This window comes from Geospiza fortis, unplaced genomic scaffold, assembly GCF_000277835.1.
Source record: "Geospiza fortis unplaced genomic scaffold, GeoFor_1.0 scaffold131, whole genome shotgun sequence".
In the NCBI taxonomy this organism is placed as follows: Eukaryota; Metazoa; Chordata; class Aves; order Passeriformes; family Thraupidae; genus Geospiza; species Geospiza fortis.
In genome coordinates, this window is record NW_005054391.1 from 650,281 (window position 1) to 675,920 (window position 25,640).

The 25,640-nt window shown below is 40.1% G+C and overlaps 1 protein-coding gene across 1 annotated transcript in view; it reads right to left on the bottom strand.

Annotated features, from left to right (window-relative positions):
- Window positions 1-21,113, bottom strand: part of IMPG2 (interphotoreceptor matrix proteoglycan 2) — a 52,092-nt gene extending 30,979 nt beyond the window's left edge. The window contains exons 1-4 of the mRNA XM_005425629.3: window positions 20,816-21,113; window positions 9,432-9,598; window positions 163-194; window positions 40-63 (exon numbers count right to left, since the gene is read on the bottom strand). Coding sequence (XP_005425686.3) covers window positions 40-63; window positions 163-194; window positions 9,432-9,598; window positions 20,816-21,113 — 521 coding nt within the window. The remainder of the gene's footprint in view (window positions 1-39; window positions 64-162; window positions 195-9,431; window positions 9,599-20,815) is intronic.
- Window positions 21,114-25,640: the final 4,527 nt, after the last annotated feature.

Below are 25,640 nucleotides of genomic sequence, written 5' to 3' on the forward strand. Positions count from 1 at the left end.
GGATCTACCACTAGCCTTTAGAAAGGGAAAATTACTTACCCACATGACCAATCAGCACAGGAACTGGCAAAAAAAAAGAGAGAAAATGTTACAAAATGTCATACCTTGGCCCTGTTGTTATCTCCAGAGAGAATAAAATGCAAGGAGAACACAGATACTCACCTGCCCATTGCTTCCTTTGTATAGGCCAGTTTCTGGAAAACAAAAACAAATCCTAAATATATTTGAGTAATATAAATGAAATTTGAGTAATATAGATGAAATGCAGTTTATACCACTTTATTTCCTTCTGCATGCTGAAATAATTCTAGTCTCCGTACTGTCATTTGCTAAGTTCAAAATTTATTGACAAAGTCCCTGTTGAAAAGGAAATACGTCTGACTTTTCCAAAATACAACTGAAACTCGACATCAGACAGTGCAAAGAGCATTAGGTTTGTCAGAGGTGCTCTACATTTCCTACAGTGCTCTGCAGGTACAACAATCTCCCATGTTAGAGGATGCCAACAATAAGAAGCTTTTAAGCAAGCAGTCTTCAGAAATTCAGTATTACTTCTGCTAATTGTCTATAGATTTGAAAGCATCTTTCCAAAGTAAAGCTACAGCTTAAAGTACCACAGCAGGATAATTAAAGTCAATTAATAATGACTTTGTTTATGGCTACACAAGTGGCAAGGATGCTGTTTTTTCATGTGTCGGTGTAAAAAGGCTAAGGGCTACACAGCTCATATTTTTTTCATCAAAATTCTCAGGGTATTAGTGCCATTAGTTCTAGAGGCAAGTCAGAGATGCTTCTGTGAGGAAGACCACAAGAAATAGAGGAAATCCTGAGAAATAATGCTGTATCCTGCTGCTGTACCAATGTAAAGAGAATATCAAATACTTACAGAAAATTAATGTCCATCCGCAAAATTCCTGCTTCTCTGCTTTAGGGGGTCAAAAAGGGATTGTTTGGTGAACTGCTTATTGGGCTGGTTTTCTTGGTATAATCAATGCAGGTATATTTTTCAGTAAAAACAACAGGAGGTGAATCAACTCAAGTATCTCCTTTGTAATTAAATTAAAATTAGCTTTGAACATACTATTTTCACTTTGCAAACTTCTCTGAAATACACCCATATGCATTCAGTGACCTAAGGACTGTCACTCTAAGCCATCCTGATGGTTCTTCTTGTGAAGGAAGGTTGAAAAGGCAAAAGAGACTTTTTGAGCAGGTTAGCCTGCTCACTCTCTTCACCTGTATTTTCCTGTGCTTCTAGGAGAGGGAAGAAATTCAGCTGTTACTGATTTGGAGCCATGTCAGTGAGTAGCCTTCTCTTTTTTCTAGAACATGAGGGCATTGTGATCACAGCTAGAACAGCAGACAGCCTGGACATCAGCCCCAGCAGGGCTTGCCAAAATACTAATTTCAGTCAACTTGCCTTTCAGCATGTTCTTTGACCCACAGTTATTACACAACTCCATTTAATGAAGCATTTGGTGATTCTTTAGTATGAAAAACTAAGACACAGCAAGACTAGTTTTAAGGGGCAAACAAAGAAACCAGGTAATCAACAGTGGGAACTAACTTGGGGTCACCACAGCTGTGTTGGACTTTGGGTAGTTTTATTAAGGGCTCATTATGCTGATCTACACAGTGCCTGTATATTCACTCTCAGTGCACTGGCATCTACAAGGAATCAATCTAGAGATTGATTCCCTCTCTACAAGGTTTTGGAAACTTATCTGTAAGTAGTAGCTCAGTAAAAAGTGTTTTTTCATTAGAAAAGGAGATGTTCTTCCACACTCAACCAGCCAGGACAATTTGTAGGCGCTACTAAAACCGACCCCAGGTATTAGAGGGCCTCACACATCTTTTCAATACCTAGTGCTGGTCTGTACCCAGCACTTTACTCACTGCTCCTCAAAGGCCCCTGAGACCAGAGCTCAGTGCAGTCCTGACTTCTAGAGAAGGGAAGAGGGACACCCCAGTGAGGGGTGCCTGGGCCAAAACTCTGTTGCAGGACAGCCTGAGGAGCTGGTGGCTCCCAAGTTCCCTGAGTCTGAGTCCCTGGAGTTAACAAATGTATCTTACTATTTCTAAGTCACTTATTTAATAAATTATAAGGAGAGCTTATAAGAACCAAACCTGAAATGTTAAATTATTATTTTAATGGCCAAAGTCTAGAATAAGAAACACAACACAGTCTCCACATCCACATTTTTAATAAGGCATCAAATTACTTAATTCTCATATAATTTCATAGTAAACTAGCACCCCCTATTGCAATAGTCTGTAGTGTGACTCTTCCTCTCTCTCTATTATTCAATTTGCTTTCTAGCCTGGGGTGGGGGCAAGTGATGACATATTTGAACTCCATGGTAAACATCACCTTTTCCCCCTAATTAGAAGCCAAGGACTCTAGGGTTCTAATACTGGCTTGTTAATCATTTAGGACAGAATAGCCTTTGCCAAAACACCTCACCTCTCTGACTCAGTTCCTTTATTAAGATGGAGGTAGAAATTGACCTACTGCACACAGACTGCAAATATTATTTAATGTCTTCACCCTTTCAACACTTGAAGTGATCTATAAATAGTTCTCCATAACAGCAGCAGCCACACCAAAGCTAAGGGGAGCTTTTATTCACTGAAGCTAGCTCTGTCAGGTGCTTTGTACAAAATTAGTTCTCTCGAAGTGAGACCTTCCTGACATTATTATACCAATTTTCCTGATGCTGGAAGTTGAGTTTTGTGTCCGTTGCTCTGGTGCTCGCCTTCCTCAACAGTTATTTTACATAATGGAAAGTTACCATTAATTAATACAAATACATTAAACACAGGCTACAACAATGCAGCAAATCACATGTACCAACCAGATGAGCTTCTGTCAACTCATGATCTGCAGAAAAGCAATTATATAGGACATTCTTGCCTGATCCTAAGAGACTATCGTTATGCACAGAAGACAAAATATCCTGAGGGCAATCCCAGGCAGGAGAAAAAGGCAAAGGAAATGTCAAGGAGATGTGAAATAATCCTGTATTAATTAATTCCATCTGTGTAGTACTGTACAAAGCATATTTGATTTAATCCACCAATACACCTCATTTACAACAGGAAAGTAATACCAAGAAATGATTCTCTATCTGCCTGTCCCAATTCCCCACCACGGTGCATGGCAGAGCCATGCTGTCATGAAGGCAAGGCCACAGCACTGGGAATGATTCAAGGAAATGAGGACAGTGGCCAGAACTGAAGCTATAGAGAAAGGCCAGAATACAGAGCAGTGCTTTGAGGAACATCCCTGACAGGTTAGGTACAAATACTGTCTACAGTGAGTTAGAGAAATAGCAGGAGCAGCTTAGTGGAACAGATATTATTTCAACTATGTGCAACTTGAACATTAAATATATATATATATAGATATAGATATATGGCAAAGGGTTTTCTTTTTAAACTAGAGGAGGCTAAAACTTGAAATGCAAAGAATGAAAGTTAAGAGAACAGTAAGGGCATGGATAAGAAAAGGGGTGAAGGAAATCTGAGACTATGGCTGAAAGGAGGGCAACTGGAATTTTTTTCTTTTTGCATGCATAGGAGGGGATGGGGGATGTGAAAGAGCAGATATGAACTGCTTTTTTCCAGATTTAGAAGAAGCTAAACGAGGTGCTCTATGCAAAGCAAACAATGTCAAGAACTGGAAAGAGAGGTTAGAACATTTAATTAAACAGAGAAAGACAATGGTTAGCACAGAAGGTCACACAACAGGGGAAGATGAGACAGCAGAAGAGATCTTCCACAGGAACCTGAGGAATACAAAATAATCTGCCTTTGTGAAGTATTCAAATAGCAGCACTGGGAGTAAGTGGTTGCAAATAATTCGTATCATTGGGATGCTCCATCCCACCTTCAAATATGGCCCTCAGAATTCAGAAAATGAGGCAAAATCACTCATTTTACATTGCTAAGTACCCGTTTCAATGTGCTAAGAGGTGTTTTGTTAGCCATCCATTCAGGCATCCTCAGGCAGGGTTGCCTTCTTGCCTGTCACCCTAATCTGTCACTGAGCACTTTGTGATGCCAACACTGAAGATAGAGCTGCTCATGGAAAGTCAATACTACACAAAAGTACTGCTGAGTCAACACCTTGAAGGGTTTGTATCTTGTCCCAGGAATTTCTCAAGTTGCTCTTTTGGTAGGCTAGCACCTCCCATCACAGTTTTGGGGATTCCTGGGGAAATTGCCTTTTGATTCTCAGAGAAAGCTGTGCCACAAACTCCTTTCCACGCTAAATCTCAGCTTAACTCTTGGCTCTCAAACCCAGAGTGGGCAGAGCACATATTTCCCTCTCACCAGCAACCAAAAAAATCTCACAGACCTGCTTCCTTTGGAAAGGATTCATAACCTAGTTGCTGTTGTCCCATCTGCCCAACGCTGCCAGAGACACTTTGTTAAAGATGTGGGGTTGTACAGGAGCCCTCAGCAGGTATGGTTGAGAATCTGCTCAACAGATGAAGCTGCATGGGTTCCTTTAAGGCTTCATTTCTCATAAGAGCTTTTCTCAACATCTGTTGTCATTGTAGATTGCGATCAGACCTGTAAGCAACTGCAGCTCCTTAAAACTTTATTTTCTGAAATTTGATTGAAATCTGAGGAAATTGAAATTACGATGTGTATTACATGCCCACATTGGAAATGCAGGATGCAGACAAAACTTGACACTGAAAGCCCTGCAGGATCAGGCTTTAAGCTGCTTTTTGCTATGGACTCAGGAAGGAGTCCTGTATGCCAGGTGTAAATTCTCCTGTGAGCAGCACAGGTTGTGCTGCTTTGGCAGCAGTGTTTCAATCTCATAGCAGGTCATCCATGGTTCTTGGGAAATCAATATTTACTTTTGCTTGCATTTCTCCTCACTTGGATTTTCCAAAAATTGTCTGGCACAAGTGGGAACATGGCTACAATCACATGGCAGAGTCAGGGCAAATTTGGCAATACTGGAATTCCAAACATATATATCTCAAAATATAGAATGGGATGAATGTTACATTCCATGAACTGAATACAGCTACACAGCAAGGAACACAATCCAAGTTAATTTATAGGAAGGAATATTTGCATGAAGAATTATACTGGAAAAAAACCCACCCTATGGATTGGAACTACCTTCTCCATTTGCATTTCAGTAAGGAATTGAAAAAATAGATCAGTTAACAATCTTGCAATTTGTAAATCTACTTAATATCCAAAGAAATTAATTGGGATAGTATTCTTTCTATGTAAGGTACTGTCAGTTAATATGATCACACAAATTAAAATGAAAATTCAAAGGGGGAAAAAAGATATTTAAAATATTTTTTTATGCTTGGCATGAATATATCCACCTGCTCATTCTGAAAATCTGGCAGGTGATCTGCTTAAAGCAACTCAGAATATATTCTGTATCAGCACATACAGAGCATGCATGTATATACAGATATTACAGGGAAACCCACAAAGGCAAACCTCACATCTCCAAGACAAAAAAAGAGGTATGAAAGCTGAGACAAGCTGGTCTAAGCTTCAACTGATATCCAGTAAGAAAGTATGTTAAAAGTAAGAGAAAGAGACTTTTTCTCAACATGAACTAAGTTAGGATGGAGCAGACATTTCAGCATCTGTGGGAGTGTGACAGTGATTACTGGGGATTAGAGGAAAGGATAAGAAAGAAAACCAAGGAGGAAGGCTAATAAGATGGCATTTAATCACACTGCTCATAACAGACCCTCTACACTACAACAAAAGCATCATGAAAGCAATAATTTTCCTGAATTATTGTTTTTTAAATGCAACCCCCATATTTGCCTAATTTTCAGATACCCTGAACTTCTTTTGAGAGAGAAGGAGAAAATTCAGCACATGCACCATTTCTAAAAGTTAAATTTCATGTAGCAATCTACCAAAAAGTAATACAGAAATAGATTTTGAAATAATATTGCCAGAATCTGCCAACATGCCTATACAGAAGAGGCAGCAGAGCAATGCTGTGACAATAACAGCCAGTATACAAAAAGAAAAGTTTAAGAGCTGTAATGAGAGATGCAGGACTCCACGCTGCTCTTCAAAATGCAGTTTATTACATCCAAGAGTTACAGCAGTCCAGGGTCATGGGTGACAGAGCCTGTGCCTACAGCTGTCAGCTCCAGCTGCAGGCAGGCCTGGAGACCCTTTGGTTTTGGTTACAATGCATTATATACTTTCCTTTGCTGAGCATCTTAATACAGAAGAACCAATCTATACTTTAACTTTCATCTATAGCCTATAATAACTACTATAATTACCACATTCATGTTACTGTTCTCCAGTCACTAAAGTTAGAATGTTACAGTTTAAGCTAGGAGTTGTGTTTCAGTTTTCTTGCAGTGGAAAATTCTGAGACCTTTTTTCTACTTGCAACATTGGCAGACTTGTTTGCCTGTGGAATCTTTCTGCTTGGTAAAAACATCTTCTTCTCTGAGGTGGGTTTATCCTTTGCTCTCTACTTCATTCTCAGGTTCTACATTCAAAAATCATTCTGCCAAGCATAAATATCTGTTAAATTTTCTTGTCAAACTTTCATCCTTCCCATCAGAAAAGCAGAATTTCATCAGCTGCAGGCTCTCAACTGAACTCTTGAAATTAACCACAGATGATTCACAGACATTGGAGAGCAGAGGAAGATTAGAAACAAGTGGTATTAAAAAAAAAAACACTGCAGAAGAGAATCTTCCTTTTAAGCAACAGTGTGGCCCATCCACATGTACCACACCTGCCCACTACAGAGTTATGTGCAGTGAAATGACAGCAGCCCTTTGGTGACAAGGGCTCTGTGCTTTAGAGATCAAATCTAAGGAATGGGGTGAAAAAACAGCAACAGCTGATCATGGCCAAATGAATGAACATTCTGTAATGAGAGGGAAACAAAATCCCACTAGTAATGGAAACTTGGTCTTCTTAGCTGGTGAGAGTGGAAAGAACAAGGGAGTTGGACACAGGGCTTCAGAAAGTGTGTTTGGTCCCACAGACTGTGCTCCTGCTCTTACCACCACATTAGACTGCGGCAAGCAGCTAGCAGGAAGAAGTATGTTCTTAAAAGCAGAGATGTATCCACTGCATTTGTTTGGATTTAACACGCTCACAGCTGCTTTAAAAAGGTTTCACTCACCGACAAGAATTTTGTGCACAAGCACATGTGAGAAAGGTGAGTCAGTACTAGAGCTAGCAGTAAATCCACTCTCTGACCCATGCATTTAAAAATACCATTGGATCTTTTGACAGTGCTAATTGGGGGATAGGGTGCTCTTGCCTTCAGTCTTTGGTTCAAAGTCAATTTGAGTTCAGGTTCTTATTCCAAAAAAGTCACCTGACTGATTTGTGACATTTTATGGAGCAAAGAGGTGACAGCATTTGGTCCCTCTTATCACAGACTGATAAGAGGGACCAAATCAGCCCAAGAACCATCAAATCAGCCCAAGAACAATCTCCTTTTACCACCTCTGCTGAAAGAAAATAGAAGAATGAACAGAATATTTTCCAGAATATGGCATTGCTGAAGGGAATATATTCACCTACAGGAGAAAGGAAACCTAAATAAATATAAACCTTCTGAAAAGATCAAACCCAGAGCACTTTATCTGACTCCACGGAAATGCTGCAGAGCCATACCCAAAAGAGGAGAGCAGCAGTGGGTAATTAGATGCATCATCTTGTTTCCAGGAGTAATTTTGATTTCTTTTAAACTCCCACTATAGATCATCTTACTGTGAAAACTGAACACAAAGCAGTTACATGCACTGTGTGCATTAAAAAAATCACATTAATTTTATTTCTCTCTATCTTTTTGCAAACACTTCTAAGGGCAACAGCATCATCAGACTTCACAGAAGCTAACTTTGGCTAGCATCTCCTGGGAAGACCAACACGCAGGCTCAGGGAAAAAAAAAAACTTCTCTCCATTATCCACAACAGTTTCCATATTCACCTTCCTTAGTGCACATTTCTAGCATAGAATTCCAATAAAAAAGCAGGAGAAAAAAAATCAGTGCATCCACACTGACAGAACTTACTGTTTCTATGGGGTTGTACATTTAAGACTTACAAGTTTCATAAAACTATTCATCCATTAGCTTGCAAAAGTAATTTAAAGAAGATACATAAGGCACCACACATTTTAAGAAGCCTTTTATCCAGAGAAATTAAAATATCTACTGTGTCTTAGATGAATACAAAGTTAAGCCCTCTATTTTAAAAATCACACACTCCTGAAACGACATCTTTGTATTTCAAGACAGGCTTTTTTAGTTTGACTTAATATTTCTTTTATTTTCTTTAAGCTAAAATAAACTTGAATCAACAGAAAATATAACAAGATATTCTGCATTTTTATTGACTTGTTTTACACTTGTTGTACACTGATTTTAACCTGCAGCTTCCCATGGCAAGTTACCTAATGTTATTTATTACCTGTAGCCATGATATTTTCCGAAAAATCCCTTTGCCAGGATTTTTCTCCTGAGAAGCTGAGAGGCGTCAGGAACAAAATGTAAACAATGATTATCTGCTGCTGTGGAATGCAACAGGTGGATCTGTGATTGGTCTCATATGGTTGTTTTTAATTAATGGCCAATCACAGTCCAGCTGTCTCGGACTCTGGTCAGTCACAAGATTTTATTATCATTCCATTCCACTTTTTTCTTTCAAGCCTACTGATGAAATCCTTTCTTCCATTATTTTAGTATAGTTTTAGTATATTGTTATCTTTTAATATAATATATATATTATAAAATAATAAATCAGCTTTCTGAAACATGGAGTCAAGAGTCTCGTCTCTTCCCATGTCGGGACTGCCTGCAAATTGCCACAACTACCTTCATAGGACACCAAAGTTTTTACATTTATAACTACACTGATTTCAATCAGGCAGCAGTGCACAGACATCACAGACCTGCAGAACATCCAACAGGCAGCTATGCCACAGGGCTTGGTAGAACTACAGCTTGGAACTTCCTGCTCCCAAGTGCCATTTGTGCTGAAGGCACCTCAATGTGCAGCTCAGAGCAGGGAGGCTGCTACACACCCCACGGGAAAAGGCACCACAGCCTGGCTCATGTGGTGGGTCTAAACACTATCTACTTGTCAGGAACACTTCTTCTGATGACATCTCTTCATCATTGCTGCTTTTCTCTGTATTAGATCACCCACAACTCTGTTTTGGAACTGATCTCATAGCTACAGATCCAGAGCTGGAATACCCATGCCTGCCTGTTTGAGGGCTCTGTCCATCACTGCCATATGCCAAAGTTGCACATTGCAGTGGGACACAGTCCCCTTGCCCATGAGAACAGGGAGATTTGTGACATTTTGTGGAGCAAAGAGGTGACAGCATTTGGTCTCTCTTATCACAGATTAGTCTGCCAAGCAGCTGCTGCACCCACCTTCACGATCAGACTCCGGTGCTCCTCAGACTGGCTGAAGTTGGTGCCCATCTCAAAGATGCTCATCATGCCCTCCTCACACAGGCTCATCCAGGTGTTATATTCTTCACGCTCTGGCAGTCTGTCCCAGAACGTCTTGAAGACCTCCCAGACTGTTTCCTGGCACACTGAAGGCACAAGAAAGGTCTGGTGTTAGTACAACAGTACACTAACACATAGAAAACAGCAACCTGACATCTACATGGAATGGGGAAAGCACTGAAGTGACTGAAATGAAGATGTGGTGGATCTTCCACATTCGTATTACCTCTCTCCCTGAGCAACAGTATTTCCACTGAATGAAACTTCCATTTGATCAATGAACTGAATTTTTAGAAAACATAGAAAACCAAAACACTATGGCAAACATCCTCATAGGAAGTAGAGGTGGAGCTTAAGTTGTAAGAAAGAGGGTGGCACTGATAAAAGTCTAGTAAGCTCAGTCAGTAACAATTCCTTCAGATTCACCTTTACGCAGAATTTAAAATATATTTCAGAAATTACAACTGCATTCATAATTCAAAAAACAAGGCAAGATGATGAAAAAAGAATATGCTACTAAATAAGTCAAGCTCTAACTGCACTGTACATGTTCACTGAGAAAGAACTGGACAGCTCTGAACAGTCAGCCTGAGAATTAAGGTCTGATATCATACACTACACTGCCTACTTTAACCTCCGAACCTTGCACAGGCTCTTTTTGCCAGTCAGAGCAGTTGGTCACATGATGCTCAAGCAAGAACAATTCTGTGACCCAGGATAACTCAAAGAGAGAAAGACTTATAGGATTTTCCTTGTATCCTGGAAAAGAGCAACATTAAAAGGCGAACTCAAAATCATTCATACCAAATGTCATCCTGCAGGAGTAGCATGCACACCTGCTTTTTTGCCTTAATCTGATTTCACTACTCAGACATACAGTTTAGCAGAGAAATGCTTTGCATTCTGGGAAAGTCCTGATATCACAAGCAAGCCCTTACAGGAGACTAAATCTATCTCTAGAAAGCCATTTTCTTCAATCTGCTTTAAAGTTAGCTCTGGGCTGCCAAAGCCAGTACCTTGCTGTTATTTCTTCTCTATGCTTCGTTTTCCAAATTCCAAAGTTGTTTAAATGTACATATGTAAAACTTAACACATAGATCACATATGGAAACATTTTTATTTAGCCAAGAGATGGACATTTTTCTTAAATGCAAAGGCTTTACAAGTGACAACCTTAAGGAACTGTTTCCTATGCAGCACCACCCTTAAAGCTGAGCTGACTTTGGCACACTGGATAGAACCATGCAGAAAAAGTCCTTTTCTTCACCATGAATTTTAGTTTATCAGAGCAGTTGAGACCATTTCTCTGTTGTGGAACTCTACAGATACAAAGACATTTCTCATTTCCGTGCCACGCTCCCAGGTTTATGACATGGAGATTAATATTGTAGCTCATGTGGTATGCACAACCAGAGAACAATAAAGTCCTCAAACTGCATTATTAACTGCCAGTAATATATTACTGTTCTTGCACCCCTTCAGCATCTAGGCAGTTAACTTTACCTGTAAAACACACTAATTTCGAAAATATTGTCCATATTTCCAATCAGTGTATGCATCTCTATTAATCAGAAACAAATAGCCAAATTGACAAACATCCATGCACCATCTTACAGTCCCCCCTCGAGTTTCAGTTGCAAGCATTTTGAGGCAGAGACCACATTTCCATCTGACCTCTGCACAAACCTCAGGCAATGGAGCCATAATCCTGCTCTGGGATTTCTGGTTCCTGCTGGAGTACTAATAAGCTTCCTGAAGCAGAATAACATCTCTAACATTCTCTCTACCATCCCACTTGTAAGAGCTAGGCATCCAGGAAAAGACTGAAGTCTGGTTTCAAATCCAGAAGCCTACACTAAGGAATATCATTTGCTCATGTTTCTTTTGGTGGCACTTGTATCCTACATACCTTTCACTCCAGGTGCCACATTGTGGAGCAACAATCCTGCAATGAGATTACTCCCTGTGGCTGGGGTAAATCCTCAGCAGACTCTCAGCAACCACAAAAGCCACAACAACAGCTTGCAAATACATTGCAGGGACACTGTCTAATCCTAGAGTTTTCAAATACCAACAGGCAAAGGACTGGCTTTCCAGTTGCAAGTAATTGAAGATAATTTTCTTTAATGCTCTTAAACTAGTTTAAAATAAATGTGATGAGACAGTGTTTTGCCTGAATACAAGCTGCTCCCATATAAACAGTTGTTCCAATCGGCTCCCAATAGATTAAGGATTTTCTGAATGTCCTTTCATTTGGAATTAGACACCCCACTGAATTCCAGTACTAAAGGCTTTGTGCCATCTGTGGGCTCCAAGCCCATTAATTAGACCTAAGCTGTCAACACAGGCATGTATTCTGCAAAAGGAGGAAATGAGATGGGGATAAGGAGTCACATTTTGTCCTCTCTAGCCTCTCCTATCTAACTGCTTCCACTGAGGTGAGCAACAAATTGGACAACATAGTGCAAATTCCTTCTGTATTCTCCTCCATCCACACAGTCAGAGTGTGTTAGCTCTGACACACAGGGAGGGATTAAAAACTCCAATCAAACATCTACCACAACTGCCATTTGAACAGTTCTGTTAGCTGTGTCCAGGAAACCACACCCTCGGCTTTGGTGAGCTGCTTGCCAACACAGTCCCCCTGCACCACCTTGTTGACACACAGTCCATCTTGTCACTGTCTGGTTTATTCCATCTGGCCAGTTTGTAAAGCAGGGGATTGCTTTGCAGGATAACAAATCCAGGCTGTAAGGGCTCAACACAAGACCCATCCTCAGATGTCCTTACCTATAGGGTGCTCAAGAGTAAATTAATGGACTGGTTAAGAAAGACTGAAACAAAACTGTTCTCTTTCTTTCTCATAAATATCTTCATTGTTTTACAGTTAGAAGAGAGTTGCCATTTCACACACAGAGAGGGAGCAATAAAATTTATTCAGTGTGGTTCAAATCACACACATGTAAAGAAAGAGACAAGTACAATACTACCTTCCACCTCTCCTTCAGGAATGTCAAAAAGGGAGCCAATTCTCATCTTGACTTGACAAGGCCACCAGGGAACTGAAAAGACACCACTCACAGTGCATTTAAGTTGGCTAAAAAGTGTGATTGACCTTCTTCTCTTGAAGGTGGAGCCCACCCTGTGATGGGTTTTCAGCTATCTGTAAGTGAGGGAGGTTTTTCAAAGTTTCTCAAATTCTGGAGAACTCCCATAAAGAAAAATGTGGTTTTCATTAACTAGATTTTAAGCATTCTGAGACTGTAGACAAAAGTTGAAGGCACAAAACCAAAGTGAAACAGGACTTGACTGGAAGCTTCAGGTAATAACTATAACTTACTATTTAAAATAATTCACTGTCTTTCCTTTCTGTCCTTCCAGAATCTTGCCAGTGTCTGTGTCAAATACATTACCTAGATATGCTGACAATAAATGAAACAACATTTGGCTAAGATTCAAAATAGCAACTCCTTCACACCTAGCCAGAAAATGAAAAAAAATGAGAGGCAGGGGGACCAGAAAGTTGACCACCGAGTTTTTCAACTAGAAATGCTACTCTGAGTTTTAAATATAAAGATTTTAAAGGAGATAGAGAATGGAGGGAAAATTGCTGCATGAGAGGTTATAATAAATTGCCACGAGCCCAATTATTCTGTTACAATTGAAGCTGCCAGGCAGGTTTTGCATTATGATCTGTCCAGGATTTAGTTTTCAAAGACTAGCTACAAAATTCTTAGAAAACAACAAAGCAGGCAGTCCTGCCAGCATGAGGAAGAATTGCTGAGCAGACCCAGTCTCAGGGTCTCTAGCTGGTCAGAGTGACCCCAAGATACATTAGAAAGTCTCTTTTCCCAGCCTGGCGCTTGAAGAAGGAGTCAGAGCTCTTCATTTCTTATTCTCAAGGTTGTTTATTGTTTCTTATCTATAAAATTCTTTCTCCTAGCCTGCTGAGGTCCATTCAGCAAGACAGTCAGAGGCACTCTGCCTGCCCCTGGGGTTGTGTTATCTTTTTATACTAGAAACTATGTGTACAATATTTACAATTACTTTCTAATACTTATCACCTATGTTAGACAGTGAGCTTCTATTCTAAACCAATCCAAAAGTGCCAACATCACCCAGAACACGGAGGCCAAGAAGAAGTAGAAAGGCTGGACACGCCCAGATTCCTCCATCTTGCCTCCTGAACCCCCATTCTAAAAACCCCAAAAAACTATTTTTCACCCTGTGGTAAATTCACTATCATTCTCCTTAAACTGTCATGGCTTGCAGATCTTCCTATAATGTGGGTAATTTGTTCCATGGGTCAAGATCAAAGGCAGAGGTGTCTTGGGCTCTGTGCCAGGGTCTCTGAGCCCCCTGGCAGGGGTCTTGGCAATCCAGGACAGCCAGAGGGATGTCCTGAATTCCAACAACCCAGCAGCATTGCCACTGCCACCTGAAGGGCAGCTCAGCCCTCAGGCCATGTGTGAAGAGCTGCTCTTCATGCCTGGATCTCACTCCAAACTTTCACTGGGCTGCTACAGGGGCACAGATATGTGGGACAGCATTAGCCACACCAGGCCCTGGAGGAGACAGGATTTGTTGTGAGGCCTCTAATCCCCAGCAAAGAATACTGATTAAAAGCATCATAATATCGAGATCAATCTTTTAAGGCAGTGAGTTAAGAGTCTTGAAGCTACACGTGAGTGGAAAGATAAGCTCCCCTGAAAAATTGTTTCCTTCATTCTGCGGCTGCAGTAATAAATAACTTGTATTTTTAAGTTAGTTGACTTCTCAGCTACCTTGCAATTTTCCTCCAAGGAATTCAAATGTCAAAAAAGAATGAAAGCTTATGAGAAGAGAAGCTCCCTGCTACAAGAGCTGTGATCAGGTCCACCTGACTACAGGTAAAGGATTAGCTGTGCTGAAGACATGTAACTGATTGACACAATAAACCAGAATTCAAACCAAGAATGCAAATCACACAGCTTGGTTGCAGTTTGTCTCCAAAATATATTTTGCATGCATATACTACATTTTCCATGTACTCCATCCTGAAAAGCCTCACAAGTTAGAAGTCACTTAACTCACCACTGAGATAATCAACTCCAGTGTGAAAGAAGGGCTAGGCAAAAAATTAAAAGATGGACACTTTTGGTCCATACCCTTGTTCAAGGTTCTACTGAGCCGAGTGTCACAGGCCCTTGAAGTAAGCAATGTTTTAACCTTTAAAGGCCATATTGGGTTTCAAAGGATGCTTCAGAAAGCCAGACATGTCATAAGACAATTCCAATGGAACTGTCTGTCAGCATATCTGCTTCAAAAGCAGAAAAGCCCAGCCCCTGGGAGCTTATCTACTTCAAATGCAGTGTCTATGCTCAAGTAATACTCAAAACTAATAGCAAATATCCTGAAAAGTTAAAGATAATTGTGTTTCAACCCAAAAAATTCCCCATAGGCAGACACAAGCTCTTTTCAGTCCTACTAATCTGCGGAAATGAGGGGAAAAAAATGTATTTGAAGCTTCCTTTCCTAAAGACATGGTCACTGTTTTCAAAACCTCCAGCTAAGATCTATGATGTGATTAGATGACCTTTCTCTTGCTCTGACATTCTCCAGTCTGGCTACCCCTCATGCACCTGGGTAGGATACAGCATCCTTGTGGCTCAAGCTGTACCACTGGGGATGCATTTATCTCTCCAAGGAGAGACAATTAGCCTGTTACACTCAGTCTGTGCTCAGGGATTTCTGAGGTTAACAGAGGGGGCACCACATGACAGCACTGAGCACCCTGTAGGGGGTAGGGTGGCTTTCTGGCCATTTGTGTAAGTGGGCAGTGCTGGAGCTTAATCCCAATTAAATCTCATTAGTGCTTCTTAAGAGTTGAATCGTCTGTGGTAGCTAGGAGCACTGAATCAGGCTAAATATTCTATTTTGAGGCAATGTGAGACCAACTCCCCATCCTCTCAGACAATTTCTGCACAACTGAACAGTTTAATTGCAGAGGGGTTTGATGAAGAATACAGTCACAGGTACAGACACCTCCTAAGAGGTCATTGCTGCAAAGGCTTTGTTAGTATTTGTTAAACAAATTAATACACATGCAGAGAAATCACTCATCTATCACTGGAATGCTGCTGTGGATGGCCTGGTACACAAGGCCTGCAACCCTTAAACAATATACAAAACAAGTTTAAATTGAGAAAAGATTTCAATGCAAATTAGCTAATTCACATGAAAGATTTTAGATTTAAACACTCACATACTAACTCTAGCACACAAATTATTCTCACCAACAATATTTCAGTAAAAACTAAGGAGTGTCCTTGATGGAAAAAGGCAAGTTTCTTAGAAGCATGTGCCAGTATCTAAAAATTCAAATGTAGAGGAGACAGACCTTCTACAAGTAAACTTTAGAAATTCATTGCTGAGTATGAGGTACGTGTAATATGTGCCAGGGATGCAGAGGAAACAGGAAAAAAAGGCTCACTCAGGCAGATTCTTTATTTAATGTATGGTTTTTAGTCAGGTACTTGTCATGACATTTGGCTCTTTGGTTTCATCATTAGCAAGATCTGAATAACTTGTAACATTATGACTTCAGTATCAAATTGAAACTTTACTCTTGACTATGTTCACGTGCAGACAATAACACCATTATTTCTAATACTTCAGTAAACAGATTTTAAGGGACCATAGTGCTATGCCCAATCTAGGGATTACATTCATGCATAGAATTTAATTCCCGAGAAACAGGAATTCTTTCCAAAGTTCAAAAATGTCCATGTGTCTCATCAGCTACAGCTCACTGCAATATCATCAATTTCCTTGTTTGGTCAGTGTCTTCAAAAGCTATCCTTAGATGTTTGGCTTTATCTAAAGCTCAGGCTGACAAGAGCAGCTCTGGCAGAGAGACTATCTGATCTACTCATGTGAAAAGATCAGTGCCCACAAAAAAAAAGAAAAAAGTACTCACAACATACACTGATAGTTTAAGACAGAGGTTCACAGTAGGGTAAAATTGTAAAGAGAATTTAGGAAGGTAGCCACCAGAGTAATTACCTCTCAGAGGTAGCAAAGAAGCATATTACCCTGAGCTGTGGTGATAAAATCCAGCAGCCCAATTAAGAGGCACGGGATAGCATGGCTTGTACTGCTCACCCATCTTGTAATCCTTATATTGTTTCTGTTTTACATGCTAATTCAACTACTACAATCCTCTACCAACAACTTACCCAACAGAGAATGGACAAATTCACTGAATTGTGCACATAAGGCAACTGGTTACAAAAGGCTTGGTCTGAGTGGGTGTGCCTGTTTTTTCTGTAATAAATTTTATTTATCTATCGCTCAGGCTACCATTTCCCTGTCAGCAGTAAAGAACATCATTCCAGACACTAACATGTACAGCCCATTCACTGTCTGAAATCACACTATTAGATTTCCACAACATTTTTTGTTGTAGAATCTCCAACTGCCATTGGACGCACTTAGTGTTTGTCACAACAGTCTAGCAATGAACCAGTCACCATCACATTTACATGACTCTTCCATCAGCAACCATAATGTTGCCCCATTTCAAAGGACACCACTCAAAAACACCCTAAGACCCAGCCTATAGGCCTGCAGTACCCAGTCTGTAAAACATTTATGACTGATTTCCATCCCCACATTCCAAAAAATGAAATACAAAGAGCCAACGGCAGCAACTTCCTTACATAGCTACACGAGATACAGAGACAGGGCAGTACAGAGACAATCACAATCCAGGATTCATCTCAAAATAGTGAAAATAACATCATCTGCTACTGCAAAACTCTGTTCTGATTGTAGCAATAAAGCAGCACTTCAGAAATTTGTATTGTAGACTGCAAGTGTAGAAAAACAAATACAACCCACCCCGTTCCCGGCTGCTGCTTGTGAATACCACAGTAATAAAACAACCACCAATAATCATATAATTAATTAGACTTTCATATGTTGAAGGGTGATACTGCTGTTTTAGAAAATACTGGTTTTCCTCCAGATCCCTGTATTTTGTTGCACTTTGATATTTTTAATGGTTTAATATGCATTTGTCATATTCTTCATCTTCATCTTTTTAAGGATCAAAAAATCCAGATGTTGTAGCCAGGGGAAAAAAAAAAAAAAAGGCTGTACACTGTTACGCCTACAGCAATAAGACAGAAGCACTTCCTTAAAGCCCATGACAGGGACGTTCATCTGTCAGTCTCTGATACTTAGAGAGGCTTTTTCCAGCTAGCAAAAGTAAATAAAGCTATAGGAGCTACAGACAGATAATTACATTCCCACCTGTTTCCTTCTAAGGTAGACACAGATAGAATAAACAATTTGGATAATCAGCACATGCAAACCTTTTCTTATTTTCTAACAAGCTCTAACATCACAATACAATCTGCCTTTCCTTCCAATGTAGTGACATGGTACTGCTGGCAGTACAGCAAAACCAAGGAAAGAATAGACTGTATTAGAACCATCCTTTCCAGAGAAAGTACATATTGATGTTGAAGTCTTTTCTTACTTCAACATACACAGAATTTAAAAAAAAAATCTAAAAATACACATTGAGATTGAAAAATCAGCAGATTCTGTGTATGTTTATATTTAGTTCCTTCTGGGGTCAGTTATTTTCCTAGTGATTTGTAGCTGGTCTCTGAGTGTTAAACAGTGACCACACTTTCTCCTAGGATTATTTTGTTGACAGTGGACTGTGGCTATCTGAACGGCTACTAAAAACTTTGCACATAATTCAGTGACACTGAATTCAGACACTAGGGGTCCATCAAACCTGCTTCATCACTCCACTCCTCAGCTGGACAAAGGAGAGATAACATAACAAAAGGCCCATGGATTGAGATAAGGACAGTGAGAGATCACTCACCACATTCTGTCAAGACAGGCTCAACTTGGGGATATTCCTTGAATTTATTACCAATCAAATCTGAGCAATACAACAAGAAATGAAACCAAATCATGAAACACCTTTCCCTCACCCCTCCCTACTTCCCAGGCTTAACTTCACTCCTGGCTTTCTCTAACTCCTCACCTACAGTGGTGCAGGGGAATGGGGCTGTGGCCAGTTCATCACTGCAGTCTCTGCCACTACTTCCCCCTCAGGGGGAGGACTCCTCACACTCTTCCCCTGCTCCAGTGTGAGGCCTCTCCCATGGGAAACAGTTCTTCCCTAACTTCTCTTACATTAGTCCTTTCCATGGGCTGCAGTTCTTCACAGGCTGCTCCAGCATGGGTTCCTCCCATGGGGTGCAAGTCCTTCAGGAACAGACTCCCATGGGCTCACAAGCCAGCAAACCTGCTCCAGTGTGGGCTCCTCTCTCTGTGGGGCCACAGCTCCTGCCAAATGCCTGCTCCAGCGTGGGCTTCCCACGGGGTCCCAGCCTCCTGTGGGCATCCACCTGCTGTGGCATGGGGTCCTGCACGGGCTGCAGGTGGATCTCTGCAGTTCCATTGACCACCATAGTCTGCACCACAGGCTGCAGGGGAACCCCTGCTCTGGCACCTGCAGCACCTCCTCCTCCTCCTTCACTCACTTTGGTGTCTGTAAAGCTCTTTCTCTCTTATATTTTCACGCTTCTCTTTCAACTGCAATTGCTGCTGTGCAACTTTTCCTTCTCAAATATTTTACCCCAGAGGTGCTACCACTGTTGCTGATGGGATTGGCCTTGAGCAGCGGAGCCGGTTGTCCTTGGCTCTGTTGGTATAGGGGAAGCTTCTGGCAGCTTCTTAGAGAAGCCACCCTTGTAGCCCCCTGCTACCAAAGTTTTGCCACACAAACCCAATACACAGCACATGAACTCTCATGACCTCAGGTGCCTACTCAGAACATCATTAGACGCCACCCAACACTCCTGGAGCAGCAGCTGCTGCTAACAGAATGAAAATGACAAGTTGCTTGAACCAGACCTTGTGTGACTTGCAGCTAATTAGTCACCTCTATTATTTTCAGAGATCTTTTTCAAAAGGTTTAACTTAAAAGCACTAATGGTAATCACAGCCTCTCTGCTCAAGAAAACCTTGTGAATTGTGAAAGCTGTTAAATCCAGTAAGGAAACAGATGGACTAGGTGGATTTTTGGTTCAGCCTAGGATTATTAAGACCTAAATATACTTTTGAAACCTAATTTACAGATTTCTTTCTTCTTTATTATCACTCACACCTTTGCTTAGTTGGTATTGCCCTAATGTACCCCTACCACAGATAACTGAGAGGTGACTGCAGTTAAAGCCCATGGTATGTATGGATCACTTGGAACAAACAAAGAATGGTTGAGTCCTCCTGGTGGAAAAAAGAAACTGGTAAAGCCTGCCAAACCATCAGCATCATCATCAGTGTCAACATCCCTTGCAAGCTGGGCACAATTCATATTTGAATGAGGCTGTAAAACCCCATATAATTCCACTTTGTTCTTCAACTACACTGTTTATTTTTATGCAAACACTAAGCAACTAATGATTGTCAGTGTTTTTCACTTGTCCAAGTAAACAAACTGTCATCTGTGAGAGTTTCTCTACAGGCAATCAAATCTCATCCAACATGAGTCTCTGAACACTCTTCCTTCTACTCTGACAGCAGCTCTGTCATTTTGCCAGTTTTGTACAGACACATTAAGATAACTACAAAATTGTTTGAATGCTACGACACAAAGAGCAGAAAGTGCTGCATGATTGTGATGCCCCATTCCAATGCAGTCAGACAGAAGGGTTTGAAACAAATCATGTTACTGTAATATTTCATCAAGTGAAAGATGATGTTAGCGGGAACATGGCAGCTCTGCAGAGAAAGCTGTGCCACACCAACTTTCACACCTTAAAAGAAAAGTTGCTTGTCCATTATACTACACAGAGATTGCACACTTTGTACAACCAGCCATAGCCAAAAGTCACATGGCTGAAGTGCCAGTGTCTCAGACTTAACTTTTCTGATTGGCCCCTCAATGAGTTCTGCTGGCACTTTAAGAACACTAAATAAACCAAGCAAACTCTGTTATTTAGCTACTCTCTATGTAGCACCTATTTTTCTTAGCATTCAAATTGTTCTGAGAAAGGATTATTTTAGTAAACAATGTGGTTTCAGGGAGCAAGAGTTCTTAGGATATATGAGTGTAGACAGACAGTGGTGGGGTTTTAGCTCAGAACAGCTCTCATACGCAAGATTATCACAGAAAAATAAGTTTCACCAGTAATAATGTATTTCCTATGGCCTGGTGTGTATTATGTTTAAAAGCTTGAACTATTGTTTAATAAGTGAATGTTCTTTATCAATTACCCATGAGATGTACTTACCTCTGAGCCTGAAATACTTGAGATGGTTGGCAATAGCCTGCTCGACAGATTCATCAGGGCAGATCTTAACTCCGCTGGGAAAGAGAATGGATCGCTTCCTCCGTAACTGCACATGCCTGTGGAACTGCTCAGCATCCATGATGCCATTAGGCTTTTTCAAGCCAGGAGGCAAAGAAGGGTTTGCCAACTGCCAGTCACTAAGCTGAGGGGCTGGTGAAACATCTTTAGCCTGTCCTCCTCCTGCAGCTGTGAAATTAAAACCACACAAATTTCTCAGATCAGATAATGATGCCACCATCACTATCTTCATGCCACTTCTGTGGTCTCTGAAGGAGATTGCTGTGCTTTTTTTCTGTTAACGGAACCTGTCCCTGATTTGATGTTATAAACAACCTTAAGCTCTTTACAATATCCCATCAAATGGTAACATACAATAAGGCTCTAACCTTTTGAATTCTAACACCTTGTTTAGACTGTGTTTCACTTTCTATCTGCCATTAGGCTTAAGGCAATGGGACTATATTTGTGAACAAACATGTATTTGTAAGCTTTCAGGGTTTTTCAGAAGTAAAAGAAACAACTGAGAAATAATCCTACTCTGTAGTTTCTTTCCATAACAGATTTATATACCTTGCAAAAAATAAGCTTGAATTGACACTTATACTTCAACAGTAGAGACAGGTCTCTACTCTACTAGAGCAGGGGGGAAAAAGAGGAATAAAAGGCCTCATCAGCTTTATGCTGGGTTTTTTTCTGGTGGTGGTTTTTTCGGGTTTTTTTTTTAGTTCTGGCTTTTTGTGTGTGTGTGTGTGTTTTGCTTTTAATTCCTTCTTATATTAGTTGTTCCACATCATTACAGAGGAAACATGAGGAAACAGCTGAGGTAAGAACATGTATATTGAGATTTAGTCTGACAGTCTAATTTTCCACCCTTTAAAGTCAGCTGATCTGAAATTATTTAACTCAAGTTCTTTCTTTTTTTTTTTTTCCTGGAAAACATGCCTCAAAAACAATCACAACCAATCATTTACCAGAGAAAGAATAGTAATAACTCTGTGGCATTTGTCATCCAATAGATTATGGGTTTATTCTGCAGCTTCATAGCAGACCTTTGACTTTTATGACTGAAAGATGAAAGGCATGGTTATTTTGATGGTGTATTAATCATCAGCTCTGTTGCAGATGATCACCAGAAGGTACAGTACAGGCAGAAAGAACATCAAAAAACATCTCTAAGGCAAACCCCCGATCTTTACACAAACTGTTCCGTGCACATATGCAGAAGACAGAACCTTACTTTTTAAGATTTAATACAAAATTAATAAAGGAAAAAGAAAAGTGAAAAAATTAACAGCACTTAATGTCTCAAAGTTGAAAAAATTGCCTCCTACAGCTACCTCTACACTCAAGGCAAGACAAATGTGCAGTTATACCACCTAGAAATCAGCCTAAGTATTCCATATTTACACTGCTATCACAGCACAGATTTGACCGAACATTTCTCTGTATTAGTCCCCTTTGTTACAATTAAATCAGAGAGTTATTTCTAATTCTATCCACTGCCATAGCTAAATTTGTAAACAAGAACATTAGAGAGATGTCTGCATTACCTGCAACTATTTGAAGATCTGTGTTAATCATTCCTGGAAGGCAAAGAAAGATTTTCCACATGAAGCCAAACATACTTATTCGTGTAATTAAAAAAAAAAATATATAAAAGCAAAATAATCCCAATTCCTTTTAGCAAAAGAGCTGTTGTCTTTACTGTAGCCTTGACCCAACCAAGAACATTGCACTTCTTGAAAATATCTTGACGTCACATATTGTTATCTTTGGAGAAAGCGTTAGGTAAAAAAAGTCAACCAATACATCCTGGCTCTGTTCTTTCCAAAGACACTTTTCTGCTTTAGTGAAGAAACAAGAAAAGGTGATTGAAGTAGACTCCTTGGAGCTAGCAGATGGACTGACACAATTTTTTAATTTTAATCTGGCCAGCTAAGCTCTTTACCAGGGCTTGTCATACCATTAACAGACAGTCCAAACAAGGACAGCACCTTTCACATTTAATTAAGCAGGCTTTTTCATTGGCCTTTCAATTTCTGCTCTTTTTAAAAACCCTGCTGGCCACAAAACATCAGGGGGAGCACACTAATCTTCCATAGAAAGTCTTGTGTGTTTTGTCTTGTGCTTGTACAAATATAAACACATATATAAATACATGACTGCTTAAGCACCATTGTATTTGTAAATACTGAAGCAACCTCTCTGTGGGACTGTTTCCTCTGGTTACAGGGCTGCTGTCGAGTCTATGCTAAAGGAGAAAGTCTTGTGCTGTTCCACCACTATGCCCTGCACGCCAAAAGCAGTGCTTCCTCCAAACATAAAGTCAGGGCAAGTCATGATTCTTTCATCTCTGTTCAGGTATTACCTGACATGAGCAGCAGCAAGAAGTGAGTACAGATAGCTGATGATCAGCAAAGGAAACTACAGAAAGGACGGAGCACAGGAAAGCAGCAGCACTCTCAGTTCCCATCCAGGGTCAGCTCACTATGGAAACGTGTATGGAAGCTGCCCTGGAATGGCAGACTGCATTCAGACCCCTAGGAAATCTCCTTCAGGGCTGCCTTCTGCATGGTGTTACTCAGGACTTCCTGGTTACTGTGTTCAGATCACTCTGAACAAACTCCTGGTTTGCCTAAACTACTATTTTTGGTAGTGGTTTTGTATAAGTATTTCAAAGCTGGATTCCCAGGTGTCTGCCTGCAAAGCTTTTACACAGAGCTCCTTAGGCAGTACAATGCTCACTTCTCTCTTCTAGCTGCTCTACTGAACTGCCAGCAATTCACATATCAGGAATTATTAGCAGTATTAGACATACAACACTCACCGGAACCAAATAAAATGACCTTGTTTTTATGCTCTGTCTCTGACATCTAACAGACTCTAACTGATATTTTTCAAAACAACATACTTTCTTTGGTTCTCCCCTCTCCACCCCAAAATTATTAAATTAAAGTTTAACCACTGAGCTGCTTGAACACCCCCAGTTTTCTTAGAATCAGACATTTTGGATCTATCAAACCATCATTGCAGACCTAGTCTGGCTCTGCCAAGCTAACCATGATGCTGGCAGCACTATGCTGGAGCTATATATGGAACAGCACAGAGACAACACTGCACTGGTGCTCAGGAACTGTTTCAAAGTTCTATTCAGCATGTCTGGGTAGAGACAGCCACTTCTGAGGCTAGCTTGGGTATCTTTACTGTGACCCTGGATCCAGCACAGAGCAGCTTTATTTTTTAATCCTCTATAGAAACTCATGCTTTCAATGTCATGAATGCTTTTGCTCGCATTACCCTGCACAAATGCAATTGGATCAAGGTTAGAAATGCTACACACACTTAAAGGCAAAAGCTATCTTACCTCCTGAACATGTGACAACTAATCCCTTTACAGAACACACATACTTCAGTAAAAATATGAAATCCAGTTACAAGTTTTCTTGGGGAGTTTTTTAGATTAACAGTATTGTTGTTTCTTTCATCAACAAAGTACTCAAAGGTACTCAGAAAGTGAAGAGTATAAAAATAATTTCTGTCAAAATTTGTTTTCGATGGTATGGTTATGTCAGTTTCTGTGAAATAAAATATTTTAAAAGTGTAAATTCAGTTTTATTAATATTAATTTGCTATCGATTTTATATTCAAGTGATTTCAGCACAGAAATGTAGACTTGCAACAGCTGAAAATGTCATACATTTATTATAGCAAAAGGTATATCTAAAAGCATAATCTTTTAAAGTTTCTTAAAATAAGCAAAACAACTCTTGCATTAGATTTCCAAAATAATTGTGGAAAATTAACTCCTTCCTAGGTTTGACAAAAGCCTTTACAGTAATACTTTGTATCAGAAAACATAATTCTTCATTTTCAGCATCCAAGTTGCATCTCTTCAAAAGTATTCACACAAAGCACTCTTGCTGAATGAGAAAAAAAGTGTCATTCTAGCAACACAACACACCAAGTCATCCCAGTACCTCCAAAAATAAAGACAGTTTGCTGACAGTTTGCATTTCTAAGAAACATGTGTTTTCATATAGCAAATGTGATTAGCTGAATTACAGTTCTCTACAGAGCAATGCTCACTGAAATACTGCTACAGCAAATATACCATTCTAAATAATGTCCCTGTTTTTCAAATGCAATTTATTCAAAAAGCTGAATCTACCTGTAAATAAAAAAAAAGTCAAATAAAGGATTACTTTAATGAAAATGCCTCTAATAAAGAGCCACACCATGGCCTATACCTACTATATCCAAACTCATGAGATTTACTATCCAGAATCTAAATTGTCTCCCTGGCTGTACAAAAAAGATGGCTTCATGACATTTGACAGGATTCACCAACAAAATTCCCAGTCAGTTTAGCAGAGACAATTACGTTAGACAAAACCTTTTCACTTGTTCATTTTCTGTGGTTGCTGTGGCCAAGCATTCACCATTGTCACTTTTCTTTTGTGCTCTGGCAAACACCTCCCAGGAATAAACAAATTCTGAGGCCAGTTAAACTTCCAGCTGATGAAATTCAGCCCACCACAGCCTGTTGTACTGCCACCTCTTCCATCATACAGAATCATAAAGAATTAGGAAGTGAGGTCAACCAAATTAATCTCACGCTTATCAATGCTGTCCACGTAATGTAAACCCATTCCCAGCATTCCTCCTTTTCTGAACTGCTGACCAGAAATCTCTTACCTTGTTCAACAGTCAAAGATGATCCCAGTGTCTGTGCTTCTCTTTGAACTTCAATTTCCAATTTCAGTTT